At 33.8% G+C, this 22,641-nt stretch overlaps 1 protein-coding gene across 1 annotated transcript; it reads right to left on the bottom strand.

Moving 5' to 3' along the window:
- Positions 1-92: 92 nt before the first annotated feature.
- LOC111707581 (xanthine dehydrogenase) lies at positions 93-20,951 on the bottom strand. The gene is made up of 33 exons (XM_023480706.1): positions 20,947-20,951; positions 19,575-19,615; positions 18,647-18,859; positions 17,561-17,650; positions 17,005-17,075; positions 16,549-16,596; positions 15,881-16,017; positions 15,606-15,826; positions 15,273-15,355; positions 14,972-15,017; positions 14,783-14,871; positions 14,146-14,269; positions 13,719-14,071; positions 13,487-13,634; positions 12,994-13,086; positions 11,333-11,504; positions 10,351-10,615; positions 9,950-10,051; positions 9,787-9,838; positions 8,558-8,670; positions 8,093-8,228; positions 7,742-7,808; positions 7,020-7,143; positions 6,603-6,675; positions 6,217-6,378; positions 6,025-6,153; positions 5,317-5,447; positions 4,169-4,235; positions 3,860-3,917; positions 3,406-3,488; positions 3,196-3,346; positions 2,947-3,048; positions 93-240 (listed from the first exon to the last, which is right to left on the bottom strand). The coding sequence occupies exons 2-33, from the start codon at positions 19,608-19,610 to the stop codon at positions 170-172; spliced, it is 3,810 nt and encodes a 1,269-aa protein (XP_023336474.1). The 5' UTR covers positions 19,611-19,615; positions 20,947-20,951; the 3' UTR covers positions 93-169.
- Between the last annotated feature and the right edge of the window lie 1,690 nt (positions 20,952-22,641).

Raw genomic sequence — 22,641 nt, 5'->3', positions numbered from 1 at the left:
TATTTAAATTTCACTAATTTTTTTCAAAACTAAACTTTTAGAGGAAATAGTTAAAACTTTAAATTAGTTTTAAATAGTTTATAAAAACTTTTCGGAACAGTTTACAAATAACATAAAAATGTTTTTTTTTTATACTTTTAAGAAGAATAAAAGTATGATTGATTGATGATTACTGTAGCTTCATGTTCTTTACATCTACAGAGCATCCTAGTTTTATAGCTTCAACTGTAGCAGGTCCATCTAGAATATAATAAACTNTATTCCAAAATCATGCATAACTAAATCATGTATTCCAAAACCAAGTATTCCTTAATCATGTATTCCTAAACCATTTATTCCTAAACCATGTATTCCTAAACCATGTATTCCTAAAATGTGTATTCCTAAACCATGTATTCCTAAAATATGTATTCCTAAACCATGTATTCCTAAAATGTGTATTCCTAAATCATGTATTCCTAAAATGTGTATTCCTAAACCATGTATTCCTAAAATGTGTATTCCCAAACTCTATTTTCATTTTTCCTTGAATATACATTGATTATACATATATGCATTCCTAGTGTCCTAATCTGACAAAGAACTGCTGAATATAGGAAAATATGATATATCCGGGAAACAGAAGATTCTGACATAAAATCTCCAATATGCATTCATCCGTCCGATCCTTCAACCCTTCCATCCAATCTATCTATCTATCAGTTTCATCTACCATGCAGTATTCCCCGTTTTATACAGTTAAGTTTAAATACAAAGAGAAATCAGAAGAATTTACAAAATGTCGTTATATTCTCAACTTTCTGATATTTAGTTTTTTGATTAAATGATTATATTGAGCTCTTTAAAACTGTTCCCGCATATTCCTGACTACTTATTTATTTTTTTCAATTACTGAAATTTACGTATCTAAATATATATAAAATTGTAATCTCCGTAGGCCTGTCTGTCTGTTTGTTTGTCTGATCATAACTCGGGAACCCCTGGACCGATTTGCCTTAAATTTTGATTAGAGAATTAGGAGGCCCAACGGGAATGTTCCTAGCTTGGTTTCTCTGATATCTAGACAACTCTGAAAGTTAGTCATCAAATTTGTAGACAGTCTCTACTTTAAAGTGTCACTACGCCCTGGCCTTTGGAGTCACTTCACCATCACAATACAATAACTTCTTGGAGTAGAAGATATTGCCCGGTGTTTTCAAGTTTTTTTTTTACATTTTTTAAAATTGTTTCTTAAATTATAAAAAAATTGACAGATTTTCTTCAATTGAAAAAAAAGTGAACTGATGGTTTTGAATAATCATAATTATTTTTTAAGCTATCTAAAAATAAAATTGGCATTTTGAAAAATGAATCAAAGAAAGCTATGGTACCGACATATTTTATACGAACTTTGTTCAGACGAAAACATTAGCTATTTTTATCAATCGGTACATTCCACAGCTCGCGTTTCTTAAAAAATCTGGTCAAAAAAGAGTACAAAGTTGTTGCAACTAAAAAAATATGAGACATAGAAATTTGTTCCCTCCGTACCAAATACCCCCTACTGAAAAGTTTTTTTTTGTGGGATACCATGTATTTCCTGAACATATTCTCTAATGAACATATTTGGAAATGATAGAATGAATTTTGATTGTCAATTGAAACAGCAATCAACCTAATATAATTCGGAATGAAGATAATAAGTTAAACTTGATTTTGACGACTTTTTTAGAAAATTTTCAAGCAAAAATAAGCTTTTTAATGATGTTTTCCGAGCAATCCTGAAAATCCGTATAATTTGAAACATTATCCGTACATTCCGTATAATCCGTACAATTTTTTGGTAAAATAAAAAAATACGTACAATCCGTACAATTTTTTGGTAAAAATAAAAAATTCCGTACAATCCGTACATTTTGTACACCCTGCATTTCGTTAATTCTTTCGATATCTAAAAATTTCTGTGGTAAACTTCCAGATTAAAAAACATAATGTACGAATATTTATATTCATAAAAGTGAAACGAGAGATATTAGCTCACTCTCTTAATTGGAAATATTTGTACAGATCTATTCACTAAATTATAATAGCTTTGCTCACTAAATTGTAATAGCTTTGCTCACTAAATTGTAATAGGTTTGCTCACTAAATTTTAATAGGTTTTCTCACAAAATTGGAACCAGTTAACTTGGTTTACTTATTGGACTGGAACCCAAGGATTGGTTTACTTATTGAACTGGAACCAAGGGATTTGTTTACTTACTGGACTGGAACCCAGAGATTGGTTTACTTGAATTACCAAGGGATTGGTTTACTTACTGAATTGGAACCCACGGATTAGTTTACTTATTGAATTACCAAGGGATTGGTTTACTTACTGAACTAGAACCCAGAGATTGGTTTACTTACTGAATTGGAATCCAGAGATTGGTTTACTTACTGAACTGGAACCAAGGGATTGGTTTACTTATTGAATTGGAACCCAGGGATTGGTTTACTTACTAAATTGGAACCCAGGGATTGGTTTAATTATTGAATTGGAACCCAGGGATTGGTTTACTTATTGAATTGGAACCCAAGGATTGGTTTACTTACTGAATTGAAATCCAGAGATTGGTTTACTTACTGAATTGGAATCCAGAAAATGGTTTACTTACTGAACTGGAACCAAGGGATTGGTTTACTTATTGAATTGGAACCCAGGGATTGGTTTACTTACTGAATTGGAATCCAGAGATTGGTTTACTTACTAAATTGGAACCCCGGGATTGGTTTACTTATTGAATTGGAACCCAGAGATTGGTTTACTTTTTGAATTGGAACCCAGTGATTGGTTTACGTACTAAATTGGAACCCAGGGATTGGTTTACTTATTGAATTGGAACCCAGGGATTGGTTTACTTATTGAATTGGAACCAAGGGATTGGTTTACTTACTGAATTGGAACCCAGAGATTGGTTTACTTACTGAACTGGAACCAAGTTGGTAGGTTCGAATCCTGTCTGGCTGAACGGATTGCTTGGCGAAGGGCTGTAAGGACGGAGACTCCAGCAAGAACACTCGGCTCTCCTATTGGAAAATATTTCTTTCACAAAATTTCTTTTTTTTTGCGGAACCAATTCCTAATTTAAACATTTAGGTTTGAAATAATTATCTAACCATCTACGGTTGAATTTTATTTTTGTACTGCAAGTAAAACACATAAATATTTTGAACCTGTTGCTTTAGAACCAAGAACGCCACCAGGATTGTGTCCGGAGTTATAGAACTCAATCCTCATCTTCTCCGGGATATCCATAGCACTTGGCACTTTGTATTCCCAGCTGGAGTTATCCAGCAACCGTCCTGTCTTTTTATCATACCGAATCTGGATGAAAAATACGAAATTAAAAAATTATCTTAGATTTAAAGTAACTTATATTAAACCTGCTCCGAGGTCCAGAGTCCTAGGCCCATTATAAGTCCTCCTTCTACTTGTCCTACATCAACATCAGGAGATATTGATGTTCCTAAACAAGTACAATTCCAGCTAAATAAAATCTCAGGCTTAACAAATCCCATTTGACAGATCATTGAATGATGAAAATTTCACCAGAGGTTGGAATTATTTTAAGTTGTTAATCCATTTTGAAAAAAAAATAATCCGATCCATTGGTGGCCCAACGGATTAAGTTAATTTCATGAACGAATCAAATGATTAAGATGGATTGTTAAGTGATTACCAGTATCCTCGGATTAAGACGAACGAATCAAAGGATTAAGATGGATTGTTAAGTGATTACCTCTATAAGATTACCTGTACCCTCTATAAGATTACCTGTACCCTCTATAAGATTACCTGTATCCTCGATAAGATTACCTGTACCCTCTATAAGATTACCTGTATCCTCTATAAGATTACAACTTTCTATATTCATCTCTCCGGTCAACACATCCACCTGGACATGAACAGTTGAATAAATCATTTATTTATTAATCAAACGTTTACTTTTCAACTTTCAAAGTTTGTTTTCACAAAATAAAGCAGCTGACATTAATAGGATTGAAATGTGATCAATATTATAATGATTTGAGTATCAGAGAAGGACATGTAGAATGTAGATTGATTTTTAAATATATTTTATTGTTAGAATTAGATATCAGTTGGTTTAAGCTAAATAGTGCCTTTTCCTAGTGAGTGGTGAGTTACCTCAACTTGAGTTAAAACAGCTGCCCAAATGTTGTATCCAATTAGACCGTCCTTGCTCGAGTGTCCCCTGAAATATCCAGGATATAATTAATATATTAAACCTACCCCTGATATATCCAGGATATAATTAATATATTAAACCTACCCCTGAAATATCCAGGATATAATTAATATATTAAACCTACCCCTGAAATATCCAGGATATAAAAATTCTTATTTTCGAAAACTTATATTCCAGTATGTTAAATATTACTCCAAAATTTTCCAAATTCCGGAATTCAAGTTTTAAATTTGAAATTTCAATTTCTCTTCACTCTAATGTTAATTTATACTCTTAAATCAAGCTTTCAAGTTCTAATGCTTTAATGTTGTCAACTTAATCAGATTATCTGAATACATAATGTGTGCATACTTAGATATAACTTGTCTAGTCATTAAGTATTAGTATTAGAAAAAGATCATGAAAGACCCCCAAAACACCACCAAGAAGAGAATTCATAAATTGTATACTTTTAAAGTAGTTTTTTTCATTTGTTTGTTTAATTGAAAGAAAGATCCTGTTTTGATTAAGAATTAAAAATTTGATAAAGAAATGTTATAACTCCTTAAATTAAAGTAAATTTGCATTTTAGAGTGAAAACTTAGATTTTTTCAATAATTACTCCTTTTATTTAAGAGCTATCAGAAGAAGAACAAAAATTTCCGAATTTGTAAAATGTAACCGAATTTCTAATTATCTTACTTGTGCGTACAATCAATTCTGGGGGAGCTACGAGATCAGAAAATCGTATCAGTAATGTCGCATAAATTTGACCTTATCCCTCTAACCAGTGAAGTTTGATTGATATATATTTGTGTGTCAAAAAAGGATACTTGGGTGTCCACGAAACATGACAGTTGTCGTTTTGAATGTCGTCTTCCATACACTGTATTAGATATTAAAAGCTGTTTGCAGTTTATGTTGTTTAACAAATATTTTGCTCAAATATATTTTACTTTGAAGTTAATTTTACTATAATATGACTCCTATATAATATTTTTATTATTGACTTTGGTATCAAACAACTTAACAACTTAACAAATTATGGAAGATGACATTCTAAACTATTTACCAACTGGCATATTTCGTGGGACACCCTGTAGCTTACATATGTCTAGCGCTAAGATCCACTCCTTGATTGTAACATTCAGTAACGAGCTCTAGCCAGGTTGGATTCTTTAACTTCTCCGCTATAGGTTTCATCTGCTCCTTTAGTTTCTGGCAGGCTATCAGAGCAGCCTTCATAGAGATGTGTTAAAGGCACTGTAGACCTTATTTTAAGTAAATCTATATTTTTAAAGGGCAACATGGAATCACAATGGTGTCCTTTAAACCTTTTTCAGAACAAGGATGACTGAGACATTCTAATTTTTCTAACTGAAAATTGTTTATTTTAATTATGGATTCTTTTTTAAAGCGACTTGTGGATTTATGTTGCAGAGAGACAAAGAAGGAAACTATGAGGATACGACAATGTCACGATAGAAAAACGACGATATCTTTATTGTTGAGATAGAAGATGGAAAAGTCGACATTATCTTAAACGGTTGCAAAAAAAAACAAAAAAGAAACATAACAAACATTGTTCATTTAAAATGAAAATAATCCTTTATTAAAGATTCAGTCAAAAGATTCTAATTTGTTTGTTAGTTAAGATAATGAACATAAATCTTGTTTGAAGTAATATTAAGTCTAACATTTTCATTCATAAAAAAAGTCACAATTAATTAATCCTTAGTGAATTTCCCGACAAAAAGAACGGAGCTATAATTATTCCAATATAAAATGGTTACCACTGATTCACTGATAAACTTACCGAGCAATTGCACTCGGAGCCCATACTTCCTCCTGTCAGAGAAGCGTTCGGGTTTGTAAAGGAATCCGTTGGTTTAATTGAAACCATCTCCATCGATATACCTAGCTCCTTCGCAACCACCTGGCAAACCTGGAAACATAAACCTGATTTAATAATTCTTATTTGTTGTAATTATTTTATTTTAAACTGAACCTTGGTATTAATTCCTTGTCCCATCTCTATCCCACCATGAGATACTGCAACTGATCCGTCCCTCCTATACACGGAGATAAGAACGTTGAATCTTGATCCATAGTAGTCGTGGCGGTAGTTTATAGGAACCAAGGAGAGTCCTTTCTTCTTCCATCGATTATTCTAAAATAGTTTCAAATCAATTCGAATCTCTCGCTTCAAACTCTGGTTTTTTATCACTTTATCCTAGAAACCTTTGATATTTCAAGCTTACCATTTAATCATCTGTATTTAGTTGAAGGCAAGTGTTTAGTTCTTTTTTATTATTATTATGAATATGAATCAATGAAGTTAAAACGAATGAGGTTACTTTGAAAAGAGCATGAATTAAATCTAATTCACTTCACCTGATTGAAATCCAAAACTTGTTGTTTTTTCAGGTCATATTCGGAGGATTCTCGAAGTTTCTTGATAATTTCTCTGAAATAAAGGAATTTTATTATTTAAGGCTTGGTGACTATTTTCACATGGTACAGGAGTACACACTAAGGAAAAGCCATATTAAAACACAATATGAAACGCAAAAAACGATCTAAAGTTTAAATTTTGATATGATCTTTTAGTGGTATATTAGAGGAATTTGAAAAAAAAGCTTTTCAGATGTAACAATAAAAATGTGAGGAAAAAGACTGAATATGTTCTGTACAGTCGTTTCTGAAGTTTCATCTCTTTAACTGATGAGCATAATCTACAATTTATTATTATGTAAAAAATAAATTTTGTCGGTGCACAGTATATGGCAAATATGTTAGAGAATTGCCTACCGTAATGAATCATAGCTTGGATCCTCAGGTATATTGTGGAGTCGGAGTTCCAATGGATCCGTCCCTGTCTCAGCTGCCAGGTGTTCCATGATATTCTCCATGATAGCGTGACCCTGAGTAGTTCCTGGACATGGAGATCAGTTTGACTTCAAAAAATAAAATCCTTTTATCTACTATAAAAAACTTTTCACGCCCAAATCCTACCTATCATATAATCATATTTACGTGACAATGACACAAGATATAACTAGAAATAAACAGTAAAATAAAACCTTGACATACATCTGTGCTCCTCTCCCCCTGGCTTTGTTTTTGCTAAATTGTATAATTTGAAATTAAGTTTTCACTCTGTTGCAAATTCAGGTCTAATGGATATCTTCATTCTTTTTCCACAGACTAAGGTTTAATGAGTACCGGGCATTTCCTTCTTTAAAATTAAGGATTAACTAAAATTACGTCGACAGTCCCTTTAAAAATAACTAAAATAACCTGGAGCCCGGATGATAGTACCTGGAGCCCGGATGATAGTACCTGGAGCCCGGATGTAAGTACCTGGAGCCCGGATGATAGTACCTGGAGCCCGGATGTAAGTACCTGGAGCCCGGATGTAAGTACCTGGAGCCCGGATGTAAGCACCTGGAGCCCGGATGTAAGTACCTGGAGCCCGGATGTAAGAGTACCTGGAGCCCGGATGTAAGTACCTGGAGCCCGGATGTAAGTACCTGGAGCCCGGATGTAAGTATTTGAGGGAGTATTGGTGAGTGCACTTTGTGGAACCAGATTCCAGGCCTAAACAGAATTATAAGATTCTTGGAATTAAAATATCTGAACATTTTGACTTTTGATTCGAAAACTAGATCAGGAAGTAAGTTGGCCTATTTGAGTGGGAAAAAGATGGTGGAAATGGAAAAAGACAAATCTACTCGAAAATTAGGAACAAAAACAACAGACCGTCAAAGCAGACAAAACATTGAGTTCTCGTCCACTATATTGCATTTGAACTTTTTCCTAGTTTCACAAAAGCTTTTCAAGAGCATAAAGCAAATATTTGGGAAAATTTTACCAAAATGTACCTTTGCTTGATAACAGAGTTTTGCAAAGAAAACTGCTGCGTCAGCTGTAAATTCATTGTGCGAGGATCCAGAGTCACAAAAGATATTAATCTGAACCCCTGTCAGGGTTCCAGAGTCATCTACTCCAACCTTGTACCTGATATAGATAAACTATCTTAAATCTTTCTTAATCATTGGCTCTAAATATGATCTGATCTAAAAATTGTTAAAAATACGGATTTTATAAAACGTTTAGCGAGAGAAAACTCAAAAATAAATCTTGACAATTCTTTTGTTTTCTCAAACAAATATTTTACGATGGTATAAATCTTACTTACATACTTTTAAGAATCTCATTTGATCCTAAATCAAATTAGGCTTAAAAATCCAAGTTTCAAGAATAGAAGATAAGTAACTCATTTAACAGTAATAAGCCTCTTGCTGTTTGTCAAATTGATTTAAACTTCTCAAAGCCTATATTTTCACCTAGCGAGGAAGGGCAGCCGTTTCCCTATCATCTCCATGTTTGTCTTCAAGTCCAGCTGGAGTTTGACCGGCCTATTAAACTTCTTGGACGCAAGTGCACAGGCAGCAGCTATCTGTGCATTACAAAACATAACAAAAACGGTTTTAAAAAGTTTTTATTGTTCTGGAGTTGTGTGCTGTCACCAGAACGGTTCAGACCTAGACTTCAGTGCTCTGCTCTGAGTAGCAGAACATATAACCGGGAAACACTGTGCAAAAAACATGGCGACACCTGCACCTTAAAACAGGAAAACAAAGAAAATATTAGTACAGAGTTTGGGTCTTTCTCCATTTCTTCCCCTCTCTCTCGCCAGAATCAAGAAAAATAGAAACATAGAAAGAAGAATCCTGAGAGGTTTGTAACCATGCACAATAATTTCTACTCTGCAGGCTGCAATACACTATAAAGAACGGACTACTGTCGAAAATGACACATTCTGAGCCGCAAAGCCACAACTCCCCAATGCAATGGGAAAAACCTTTTCAAACTCCGCTGAAATTGAGAATTCAGTATAAAGCGAGAAAAAAAATTGAGTGTTTTTAACCAAGCACTCCTGATACCCCACTCCCTCCTCACCTATCCTCAACCTCCTATTACCCAAAGTTCCAGAACTCAACATCACTAAGAGCTATTCTGAGATACCCAAAAGTGAGAAATTACTAGAAACAAGAATCAAAAAGGAAATTGAACCGGAAAACTGGAAGGGAACTCTACCATGATAATCTCTACACTCTCAACTTTTACCCCGTTAGCAAATGGATATACCATTAGAGAACCCCTTTTCAGTTATAAAAAAATATAGGGCTGGGAGACGCCCCCCCCCATCCACTTTACACTGAATAGAGAATGCATCAGAAACATGTGTTTGAGTTTAGTGGCTGAATCAGAAAAGTTGAGAAAGCAAGGTCATCGAGGAGCAGCTATAAAACCTGTAAAATATTGGCTTTGCGAGAAGATCACAACAAAAATTTTGCAAAACAAGAACAATAAAAATGGAGATTTTAAGAAAAAAAGAGATATAAAAAAACCAGAAGCTGCTATGATTTTTTATGCAATTTTGCAATAAAATTTGTTAAGACCCATATTCAAAGATAAATGTAAAAAAAGAAAGTTTTTATTGTTTAAGTTAACTGTGTAAGAAGCCATCACATGGGATGTTAAAAAAGTTTAATTTTTTGCTAGTTTGTTCCTGATTAGGTCTACTAATCTTGGCTCCAAAAGCTCCTCCTAACCTCTTGACACTAAACAAAACTCCGGTTTACAATAACTTTAAAATAAAAAAATATGTCTTATTAGTTTAATTTGATTTCTTGATCTAGCGGATCTTATTTATTGAAGAACCGGAGTCTTCCCTGATATTTATATCCTTGAGCTGAACTCCTAGTACAGATGCAACTGTAGTCTGAACCTTGTCAATGTCCTGGGTTGAACAGTAGATATCGAACCCGTCCTCTCTAAATAATATTTTCAAAACTTAAATATTTGAATTACTAGGCTTTAAGATGTAAAACAATAAAACATTTTTTGCGGATTTAATAATATTTTTTCGTGGATTTTCAAAAAATTTTCAAAATAACTATTTCTTATAAGTAAAAGTATCCAGGATTCAAAAATTTCCCTGGGGTAATGTGAGGTCCCACAAAAATTGGACTTGATTGGTTAAGCCGTTTTTACGTGTAACAGTTACAAACAAACAGACATACAAGCAGAGTATATATATATATAGATATAAGAAGCAATAAAAAAATAATACTTAGGAACAGATATGCAGATCTGAGTCTCCAGATGGAAGGGATACTGGGATCCAATCTCAAATTCTCCAGACACAGTCTTAACAGAACCTTTCAGCTCCTTCTCCACATCCCCTTCTACTATAGGATCTCCGGTAGGTTCTATTTTCTCAGGGTGCTTGATTGCCTCCTGTAAAGTGAGAACTGGTTCCTGGATATTTGTGTACGATATCTTGACCAACTTGGAAGCTTTTCTTGCAACCTCTTCATTCTCTGCAACTAGTAATCCTGGAGGAACAAAGAATATCAAACATGTGTGCTTAAGGACAACAATGAAAGAGTTATCGGAATTAAATGCTTTTTAAGCTAGAAAAACAACGATATCTTACACATCAGTAATCAGATAAAGGTTTCATAGGTATTAGGTAATGTTTTTTTTCAGGCATACACCTCTTTAAATTCAGGGTCACTTGAAATAAGTTTACATCCCCTTTGAACGTCATTTTATTCATGTACAATTGTACAGGGTGCACCTCGTGTACCACGAAACATTACAGTAGCAAGACGAATTGAAGGTCGTCTTTGATATAATTTGCTGCATTTATTTGTAAACCTAATTTTAAAATTCTAATTGATTAATGATTATAAAATACACATGGTGTTGGCTTTTTCAATTGTGGTCTGCCTTTCTGTGCTTTCAATATTACCCGAGATATGAAGAATTTTGTTCAGATTTCGACAATTTAGGTTTTATTTAATAAAATTTAAATCTGAACGAAATTCTCAACATCTCGGGTAATATTGACGGCACTAAAAAGGCAGACCACATTTTGGAAATGACAGGACTGGGGGAATTTTGTGGTTATTGTTTCAAGAACCATAAATGTGAAGGTAGGATCACGACTGAATGTCGCAAATAAATTTAAAGTTCAAAGACGACTTTCAAGTCGTCCGCTACTGTCATGTTTCGTCAGACATCCTGTATATTACATATGAATCCCTTACCTACAGCTTGTCCTGCGTACAGAACTTTTTTAGTTGCAAATATCTCTTCCTTCCAGGGTTTGGTTTGGGAGAAATTATTGTCTCCTGAGATATCTTCCTGGCTCATAAACCCAACAACTCCAGGTAGATCCAGAGCAGCAGAGGGATCTACGCTTTCTAAGTCACAGTTTGCCTGGGAGAAAAATTAATTTTACTGTACATATACAGACTCTAACTAACATACAGGGTTACCCAAAAAGGATGAGACTTCAATAACGACTATACAGAATTTATACTATATATTTTCTTAAGTTAATATTTCCTTGCAACTGTAAACTTGTTTTTTCTTTTACTAATCATTGAATAAGCATGCACAAAAAGATTATATTCATGGCATTAAAGCTTGGAATCATCAGATTTCAAGAGTTTTAGGTCGTCTTTACAGTCTTATTATTTGTGGGTAACCCTGTAATCATGGGAATAGAAATGAACAGGATTTCAACTCCGATAATTAAAATACTAAATACCAAAAGACAATGTAGAACAGTAGAACTAGTACCGCAGGTCAGAATAAATAAATAGCAAGATTCGAGAGGTTTTTCACCTACAGGGTGTCCCACGAAACATGAAAGTTGGTGAATAGTTTTAAATGTCTTCTTCCATATACTGTTTTAGATATTAAAGACTTTTTGCAGTTTATTTTGTTTCAAAAAATCTTTTACTCAAATATATTTTACTTTGAAATACAAATTACTATAATATGACTGACACTGAATATTTTTATTATTTTCTTTGGTTTCAAACAACTTAACAAATTTCGGGAAAAACAACTATTCACAACTGTTACGTTTCGTGGGACACCATGTATATGGGGATAGCTGAACTACTGTTTAATGCATTCTTAGCAATACTAGAATAGTAGTTCAATCCGTACCTCCGAGGTCGGAACTATCGTGTAATGAATCACTTTAGGAAGCACTTATCCGCGACTATTTTGCAGTCGCAGATTTTGTTAATTCCGTTTATATAATTCAAAAAACAAGTCATCTGTTATTCACAGATTAGGCACTTGGACGCTTCAAATTAAAAGATTCCACTTTGGAGTTAAGTCATTTCTATGCAAATGTTACGACCTTATTATATTTATATAATAGAATTTATAGCAACACAAAAACAGCATATAATTGGGAACAATTTACCAATCAAGAATGCGTTACGTGACTTTTCTTTACTTTGTTGCGAGTTTGTTGTTTTAACTGCGTAGATTTCTTCAGTAGTATTGGTTAATACCTGTAATACCTGTGTAGATAGAACAAATGCTGCGTAGAGTTGGTTAATACCTGTGTAGAATGTAGATATAACAAATGCTGCGTAGAGTTGGTTAATACCTGTGTAGATAGAACAAATGCTGCGTAGAGTTGGTTAATACCTGTGTAGATAGAACAAATACTGCATAGAGTTGGTTAATACCTGTGTAGATAGAACAAATACTGCATAGAGTTGGTTAATACCTGTGTAGATAGAACAAATTCTGCGTAGAGTTGGTTAATACCTGTGTAGATAGAACAAATGCTGCGTAGGGTTGGTTAATACCTGTGTAGATAGAACAAATGCTGCGTAGAGTTGGTTAATACCTGTGTAGAATGTAGATATAACAAATGCTGCGTAGAGTTGGTTAATACCTGTGTAGATAGAACAAATGCTGCGTAGAGTTGGTTGTGGAAAACTGGTTTGTCTCCAGTATATTCAGCTTCTCCTGAGCACTGAGATTCTGCCTGCAAAATATTTATTAAATATTCATACAGTAATAACCAAAAAAAAGTGGAGTAAGGTCGTCTTCTTCCTTTCTTTAAATTTAAAATTTCCTCAAGGTTCTTGTAAATTGTAAGGTTAAGTGTAGGAAGGACCCTCTTGTATGAATATATGATAAATATATACATCCAAAAAATCAAATTGTGTTTCTTTAGAAGAAATCTGCAAGACACTTTTATAGAGAAACCGCAATTTTAAAAAATCAACTATCAATGTTTAAAAACATGGATGTCTCATTTATTCGTGATCATTCAAAGCTTTTAATGGTACAACTGTGAATCGAATATGCCACTCTATAATTGGGAGGTCCCCTGAAATTACGACGAAATGTCCCAGCAATGCAAAATATGACAATTAACTAACCTCCAGTTTCTGAACCGGTTTATTTATCGGATAAAGAGAGGGATCAGTTTCAAACTCCTGAACACCGTGACTAACTCCTCTCTGAAGAGGTTGAACGCCTGATCTCAGGTTGGATGGAACCTTGTCGCCCAGAAGATTCAGAACGAACCTAAAATAAACAAATTTTGTGATGAAAATAAAATTGATCAAAAAGAAAAAACAGAAATTTGAAACTGTGCTGAAAATAAGTAACCTGTAGAATAAAGCCTGAACTAAACCAACTCTAAAAGCTGGATCCGAACTTCTGGGATCAGGATCCGGAGTTATCTCTGAACCCAGAGATTTGAGAGCTGAATCTAGAACAGCCTGATCAGACAAATCCTGGTTCTCCAGGAGTTTCTCTGTTTCTACTGCTCGGATTAAATCTCCGGATACTCCGGTAAACACGAGATTAGGTTTATCAAGCAGCATAAAGGTTCCAGGTTCAGTTTTTGCAAGGAATCCTGCAGAAATATACGCATGTGCATTAACCTTTCGAGAGCTGATCTTGTAGGACTGAAAATGACATTTCTCTGAGAGAGCAGGAAACCGTATTTTCACAATAACCTAAAGAGAGAGATATTATTTTTGATTATTTGGGTTTTTAAATAAAATATAAAACTTTCGAATACTAGTTTTTCCTGTTTGGACTGTTGGATTTCCAGATACTCAGATGGAGAGCACGAAACCTTGGAGGTTGGTGATACAACCTCAATACTTGCTCCCACTGTCTCTAGAAGAGTAAAAACGTCCGACGGGAAGGATCTGTAACATATTTAGATTAAAAATTTTCTACTCAAGAATAACTTACATCAAAGAGAAAAACTAGAGGAAAACTAGGAGAGAGCTAGAGGTAAAGTAAGAGAGAGCTACAGGAAAACTAGGAGAGAGCTAGGGGAAAACTAGGAGAGAGCTAGAGGAAAACCAGAGAAAAACTAGAAGAGAAGTAGAGGAGAACTAGAATAAAACTAGAGGAAAACCAGAGAAGATATTAAAGATATATTAGAGAACTATGGAAGAACTTTAAAAAAACTTGAAGAGAATTAGAAGAGAACCAGAGGAAAACTAGGAGATAACTAGATGAGAATTAGAGGAAACAAAAATAAAACTAGAAGAGAACTAGAGTAAAACTAGAAGAGAATTAGCGCAAAAACTAGAAGAGAATTAGAGACAAACTAGAAAAAAACTATAAAAATTAGAGGGAAACGGTAGAAGATCTAGAAGAGAATTAGAAGAGAACTAAGAAAAAATAAAATGAGTTAAGAATAAAATCTGTTCCTATGTCTCCGTTTGAGCTCTAGGTTCCCTGCCAGGGTTCCAACTGATCTAACGGCAAGGTTTGCAACCTTCTCCAGGTGTTCTGCAACCTAAAGATATATCTTCAAAAGCCCTGACAAACCAAAGTAGAAATATTTTTAAAAATCCGCCAATTTTAAAATTCCACGAAAGTGCAAGATAAAAACGAACCTGTTCTGTATACCCATACTTCTCAGGATACAATCTACTCACCTTTCTAAAATTATTTCTGTGTAATTGAATTAAAGAGCTAGACATTTTTTAATCTTATGACGAATATCATTAAGTAAAGTACAAATTTATCAAATACTAAACTTTTTAGCTAAACTATTCTTATGTCATTTTTTGTCAACATTTTATCAAACATTCTTTTGAGAATTTTTTTCCAATACCACAGTCGTTTCCAACAAATATTTCTGAAAGAAAGACGACCTTCAAGGAAGATTTTTTTTACAATCTACTCAGTACTTACCTTAATATAGATATAGAATCGTGTATTGTTATCCCTCCGCCGAGCTCTAGCGGAGACTCTGCATGAGACCGAAGTTCAACAATCTGTAAAAAAAATTATGAGCGTGTTTTACATTTTTGCAATTTTGTTCTAGGTCAAACTCTGATTTTTGAATTCCAATATCTTTGCACCCCAATGTCAGACCTTAGATATTTTAATCTTAGAATTCTATTAGACCAAATAATCTAAGTTTGAAATATCAAAGGTTGCAAAGATATAGGGATTTGCAAGTAAAGTTAATGGAAAGGCTCAATTCCTTTGATTTTTCGTCATGACTCATATCATATTGCCAACCTTAGAAACATCTATAAAATGTTGGACAAGAAAATTATCGTCCTTGTATACTCCGGGTCCAGTACTCCCAGCTACCAGGGTATAATACTCTTCCGGAACCAGTTTCAGGACGGAGAGAAGGTTCTCCAAGTTGTTAGGACTATACCAGCGACCAGAACTGGTCTCTATGTAAACTTCATCCGGAGATGGGTTGAAGTTATTCTTTTGAGGACAAACCCAACCTAGATATAAAATATATGTGAAAAAATCCTGTAGATTCATATTTTTTCTCTCACCTATATCTTCTATATCTGGAACAATGTCCTTAGTATCCGGGTCTCCTGAACAACTGGTCCCAGGAGTACCGGCAAAGGATTTGAATGCATCCAGGATAGGTCTGTAACCAGTGCATCGACATATGTTTCCATCAATACTAGTTACATGGACCATCAAACTAAATTCCTTTTATAATTACGTGATATATTTTGTTTTCGTACAAAATAGTGAAGATAATATTCGATCAAAGAAAGCTTTTTGCAGATACAGATTTGAAGAACACAGATTACAATGTACATGGGAGCAGATCAGCGCATTCTTCTTCTAAAATCTCAGGGCTCAGGGGTAAAGAGCTTAAGGGACTTTGAAGCATAGGTGTTCAGAGGAACTAAGCAGTGTATGGGGTTTTGGCAGAGCCGGAAATTTGAAATCGTTGAACGAGTTTCTTTTTTTGGGGGGTCTATTCGTTCATGCAAATTTTAATTTAAGAAATCAGAAAACAAAAAGAGAACGCAAAGAAACCACATGAATTAATATTTCTTAGCAAAAATATTAATATCTACAAAACTGTCTGACCCCATTCATGAAACTGGGTTTCCGATACTGGGTTTCTTTACGATACTCTGTCTCAAGTTTCGGGCTCAGAGGATAAGGGGTATAGATATGTGTACAGAGGTTTAAAGGTTTCCTTTTCTCCAGAGTTTCCATGCTCGGAGACTCGTTCTCTCGAAGTACACTGAAAAATGTTTATCAAAGTTAATAATCCAAAAAGATGATGGTTGAACATCGTTCGTTCACACCAATTCATGCTTAGTATATTCTTACCGTTACGCGCTTTTTGGTATGAGACAGTTGTGGTCGTATATATCAATACAGTAAAGACGACTTTCTATTTCAATTGTGATTTATATCAAGCTATCGAACAGAAGAGACATATAAACATAAACATAAACATAAACATAAACTTACAGTTGGCATTTAACAGCATCCCTTCGCTTACATGAAAACATTGTAATTTATGTTTGGGTTCAAAGCACGATTAAGAAAGTCGTCTGCATTGTATTGATATAATCGCCGACCAGTGTATAAAATTTCTACCAACATATTTTTATTTATAAATTTTTATCTAAATCTAAATATGAACCTGTTAACAGTCATTATCATCCCAGGACTACAGAATCCACATTGGGTTCCATTGAACGCTGCCAACGTAGACTAGATATACCATCTATTATTTAAGAATAAAAACATAAACAAAATAAAACGATTTTTCCCCCCCCCCCCACCCCTTTCAAGTTTCACACGACGAGGTGTAAAAAATTGCCGTTATTACACTTATTATTAAACTGAGTTTTGTAAATTGTTGCTGCCACAGATCAAAAACCACGTCAAGCTAAAGTAAACTGCTCGTAAGATTGAAATCTTATGATTGTTTATTTTAACTCCTCTTTATTCAAGCGCCATTGAAAAGAACAGAAATGTTTTGAATTGCTAATATGTAAGCGAATACATTTGCCTTTCTCATGCTTGTCCGTAAAATCAGAACGAGAGGAGTAACGGGGGTACAAAGTCAAACCAGTTAGGTCAATTGAATTTGACCTTCTTCTCCTGGTTAGTTTTCAATGACATGGTCGGCGGCGAAAAAGTAACAACTTTTCTCACGTAATGTTATTATTAATTCTCTCAGTTAAAGATAATACCTGGAGAGGATGTAAACCCTTTCTTTTGCTTCCAAGATGCTCTATAGTAGATATCTCCCAACCATCACAGCTCAATACTCTGGTTAAGCACTAGAAATATTGCAATGATGAATTTACGTCGTAGGCAAACTAATGATGAAAACAAATTTAAAATTTCTAATATGTTAATTATTTAAGAGTGTGTCAATAGACATGGAAAATAAAAAAGACGACAATGATTCAACACAATGTTAGATGCCACAGAGGGTATTAAAAATGGAGACAATTTTTCGTTTATATTTAATCTTTTTATCTATCGTAATATGGTCAAATTTCTTAATATTTGCGTCCAATGTTGAGGCTTACAAATGTTGCTTTTAAAATTCCTAGAGTGAGAGTTTCCGTTTTAATTATTCTAATTGGAATACTATACACAACATTACACTGCGAACCAAAAAAAGCAGTGGAATTATCTTCGCTTATTTTCCCTCAAATTATGAAATTTTGTAATTTTGTAATTTTCCCTCAAATTTTGTAATTTTGTAATTTTGTAATTTTGTAATTTTGTAATTTTGTAATTTTGTAATTTTGTAGTTTTGCAATTTTGTTATTTTGTAATTTTTTAGTTTTGTTATTTTGTTATTTTGTTATTTTGTAATTTTGTAATCCAAAATAGTGCCCTTTTAAAGGACTATATAAGTTGCAACAATTGCAAATTACAAAATGATTATTGACATTTCTGAAGTAAAATTTGAAGATATCCGATCTTTATTCCACTGTTTTCTAGATCGTTCTGTATTATGAGCAATTCCGAAAAATGTGAAGGTGGATAAAAGAATATAAAAAGTCGTCTCTTAATCCTTTTCGTTTGTCACCCTGTTTTATACAGGGTTACCCACAATTGAAAAAAATTGGCATCCTTTTCCTTACATTTACTGTAAACTGGTTTCTTTCTGTGCCATGTCATTAAATAGACCATTAAAAGACAATGTTCTGGTCATAAGGTTTAGCTTAACATTGTTATATTCATATGTTAAGAATTTCATGTCGTCTTTACAGTCTCATCCTTTGTGGGTAACCTGTCTTTTATTCTGTACTATTTCCTACCGAGTTGACCGGTCTAGTGACCGGCATTCCTGTTCCCGGGTTGAGATAGCTGACCGTCACTATACACGTCCCACATCCTCCTTCTCCGCAGCTCAGCTTGGTTCCGGTCAACAACAGAGTTTCCCGGAGATACGAAACCAGTTTAGTTTCAGGAGGAGTCTCAGATCCGACCTCACAAACCTTCCCGTTCACGGTAAACCGAACCTTCCCTTCCTTAATTTTTAAATCAATTTTTTCATTTTTTATCCACGGTTATATTTGCACACTAAACTAAGCTAGTGACTAGTTGGGTTGGTCAAAAAGGCCTATGATTAGGGCGGTGTCATGCATGGAGCGGACTCCTGCATGGGGCGAACTCTCCCATTTCAACACAATGTCAGACATAAAAAGCAATGTTACCGGGCCGACATAGGATAAGGTCGGGACGGTACAAGCTGCGCGTCAATAGGGCGGATACTAGGAGTTGGTCCGGTTCGAATTATAATTGATTCTAGTCCACTGTGTTTTATACAAAGTCCTACTTAAAGATGGACATTTATAATTACGTCAGAAGTGGTTGAAATAAGAACAGTTGTTTCAACTTCATTCTATAAGGGAATTAGGTATATCCCTATATTTGAAACATAACAGGTTTACATGCTTCATTTGAGGTTTTGAGACTAAATGACTACTTCTCAGAATTTAAAGTTATTTTTTATTATTTAGGGTTGGGGTAGGTTAAGACAATTTCTGGGCCGAGCGCAGCGGCTAGGCCAGCCGAGGGGGCCTGGCGCTGCGGCCACATTAACAATTCCATGTGATACATATTAGAATGAGATCCATGTAAAAAATTGATTGGAGGGGATGCAGGGGGGGGGGGGTCCAAGAACCGTCTACTATGAAATTACCAACTGTTACAATTAGTTACTATTTACATTTATATTCTTACCGTAACTCTTGTTGCTATTGACTCTGAATTGCCCATATTTTCTGAACAAAATCTTGTTTTTTTATCAAATAAATCAAAGTTTAACTTAATAACAGTTAATTTCACATATTAATAATAAACCGAACCAACTATGTTTGTATAGAATGATAATCGTATGTTAAAACTGATGGTTGCCAATCTATTGCGACTTAATTTTAAGTAAGCACTGGTTGCATTGGTTTGTGCATGGTTTCGGTTTGTTTGTGGCGTACAGACTATTGGAGGGGACCAGGAGGTACAGAGTGGAGGGGACCAGGAGGTACAGAGTGGAGGGGACCAGGGACCAGGTTGGGATATAATGAAGAGGGAACAGACCTAAAGTATAATAACGTTCTAAAATGCCAATCTAGAGATGACGGAGTGTCACTTGAAATAGTCTATACGTCCCTTGATGCCTTGTCGAAGTTAGGATAAACACCAAGCATCCAAGGTTCAAATTGTTCTAGACCATGCGTTAATACATGACACGATCCTATGAGGACGGAATCTGGTTCCACATATCTTCTATTGTCTCAGATCTATCAACTCTTTACGGAATTCTATAGGACGTGAACTAATATTTCACAGGACGAAGCTTCATGCACTGGAGCGAAACCGGGCATTTCCGTTTTTATAATTCTTTGTGAACAATTATATTTAGACATTCAAAATTTTAATCCATCATGGTTTGTCAAATATGCGAAATACCCGAAAGGAACTGAGTTTTTGCCACAAACTCTGATTTTCTAACCCCTATATCTTTGCAACCCAACGTATTAGACCTTTGATATTTAAAGCTATTATTCTGTTAGATCAAGTTTGATATATCTAAGGTTTACACCACCAGGTTGCAAAAATATAGGGATTTGAAAATTTGAGTTTGTCGCAAATAATTTCTAACACGTATTTATCTGAATAAAGTCGATCAGTCACTGATTTCTTTTTTTCAAAAAAACATCCAAATTTAGTTTTTTAACATAAAGTCAAACTTAAAGTATTAAAGAGAAAATATAGATATTCTGCATTTTCATGTGTCAGAACGAACTCGAAAGTAAAGGCTGACTTACCAATTATAGTGACAGACTTTAAAGTTCAGTTAATAGTTGAAATAAAATTTTTTTTGCTATATGCTCAAGACCAGAGAGATCCGGAAATATGCTCAAGACCTGAAGGGTCCGGAAACAAAAACCGAACAATTTTACGTCCCAACTCTCCCCCTTTCATCAAAGTCTATCCGTGAATTTTACGAATTTTTGCCAAAAGTTGTAGAAATTAATTAGATGTAGGACTAACTACAAGGTCATTCATTTTTCATTAATTAAAAAAAATCATTACGCTTGGAAACTTACGGAACCTTTTTTAGAACAACTTACACAATACACACGTATATATTTCATATTGGGATTTTAAAAAATAAAAAAAATATAACTTTGAAGAGGAAACTAAAAAGACGTGTTTTTAAAGTTGAATTAATACTACAAAAAATATGAAATAGTTACTATTATTATTATAATTATTATTCTAAATACTGCATGGTTTCCAAATAAATGACCTGGAACGGAAGAGGATGGTTCTATATTAATGAAGGTGAGGGATTTTCCATTCAACTGATTTTTCATATTTTTATATTCAGTTAGTTTTTGTATTTCAGGCATTATACATAGTGTTTATATTATTTACATTTCAGTTGATGCAGTTCACTGAACTTCAGGGACATAGGGCTTGTTAAAAAAAGTAAAAGTGAGTTGGTGAGGCAAAGGCTTAGCGACACTTTAATTTGATGAGAAAGTTTCAGTGTGCAGATATTGAAGTTTGATTTTGTCCATCTTTTATCATTATATAAATTTTCATCTTGATCATCATCATTCAAATTTTCATTTGTATCATCTATATTCTATATATATGAAGTAGTAATCTCTGTTTTGTCTGTCTTTGTGTTTGTTTGTATGTCTGATCATAACTCAGGAACCCCTTGACCGATTTGCCTCAATGTGCGTAGCTTTGTTTAGCAAGTTGTCTCGGTTAACTTTTATAGAAAAAGTTTAGTCTCGCTCGTCTTTATTTTCATCTTTATTATTGTTTACAAATTCATCTTTATTATTGTTTACAAATTTATCTTTAGTATTGTTTACAAATTCATCTTTATTATTGTTTACAAATTCATCTTTATTATTGTTTACAACTTTATTAATGTTTACAAATTCATCTTTATTATTGTTTACAAATTCATCTTTATTATTGTATACAAATTCATCTTTATTATTGTTTACAAATTCATCTTTATTATTAATTATATTCTGATAGCTATTATTATTTATATTTGAATGTATTTAATAAACTTCAATTTTTATTGGTTTCTTAATTTGCACACATAGGTCCTGCCGACCTATATTTGTTGTATAAAACGTCGACTTTACAATGGGTATAGTTTAGACTGGTCAGTGCAAGTGAATGTATAGTACAGCTACATTAGACCGGTTAGGATCATGCGATTGAAGCCAAGTGTACATCTTTTTCATCTTTTTCATTTTTTATTCATCTTCGTCAAAAATGATGATTATTTTACATGAAGTAAAAGCGTAAATTTTAGTGACCCTCCACACGAAAGCTTGGACTGATCAAGTATGAATCAGATATTCATGTTTATAATTTTGAGAATTGAGTATTTTCAGTTGTGGTTTATCTTTAAAAGTGATCTGCGCATTTCTACTGCAGAAAAAAATAATATAAATTATCAGAAGTACACTTTTAAACCTAGAAAAACGACAGATATCTTTCACATTATTGATCAGATAAAGGTTTCAAGGGTACCGTTGTGAATCGGGCATTGTCATCTTTACATGGAGGGTCACTTAGAATTACGCTTACAGTCCCTTAAACTGCACAGAAATGAAAATTGAATGCGGTGTGAAAAAGATGAATACGTTATGTGTTCTTTACAATGTATATCTATTCCAATTGTGAATGTAGAGACAGATGACCGTCAAGTATAAATAACAATAAATCAATCTAATATTATCAAACGATTATTTAAAAAAAAACAGTATTT

The sequence above is a fragment of the Eurytemora carolleeae genome, unplaced genomic scaffold, assembly GCF_000591075.1.
Source record: "Eurytemora carolleeae unplaced genomic scaffold, Eaff_2.0 scaffold809, whole genome shotgun sequence".
NCBI lineage: Eukaryota > Metazoa > Arthropoda > Copepoda > Calanoida > Temoridae > Eurytemora > Eurytemora carolleeae.
This window is presented reverse-complemented; position numbering and strand designations above follow the sequence as displayed.

Bases quoted from the DNA above. Each gene is read 5' to 3' on its own strand.
- LOC111707581 (XM_023480706.1), bottom strand. From the start codon at position 19,610: ATGGGCAATTCAGAGTCAATAGCAACAAGAGTTACG. The intron at 10,616-11,332 runs GTAAGGGATTCA...TTGTTCCTCCAG, and splicing joins GTACGCAGGACAAGCTGTAG to GATTACTAGTTGCAGAGAAT. The intron at 7,144-7,741 runs GTACTTACATCC...CTCCATGTCCAG, and splicing joins TACTTACATCCGGGCTCCAG to GAACTACTCAGGGTCACGCT.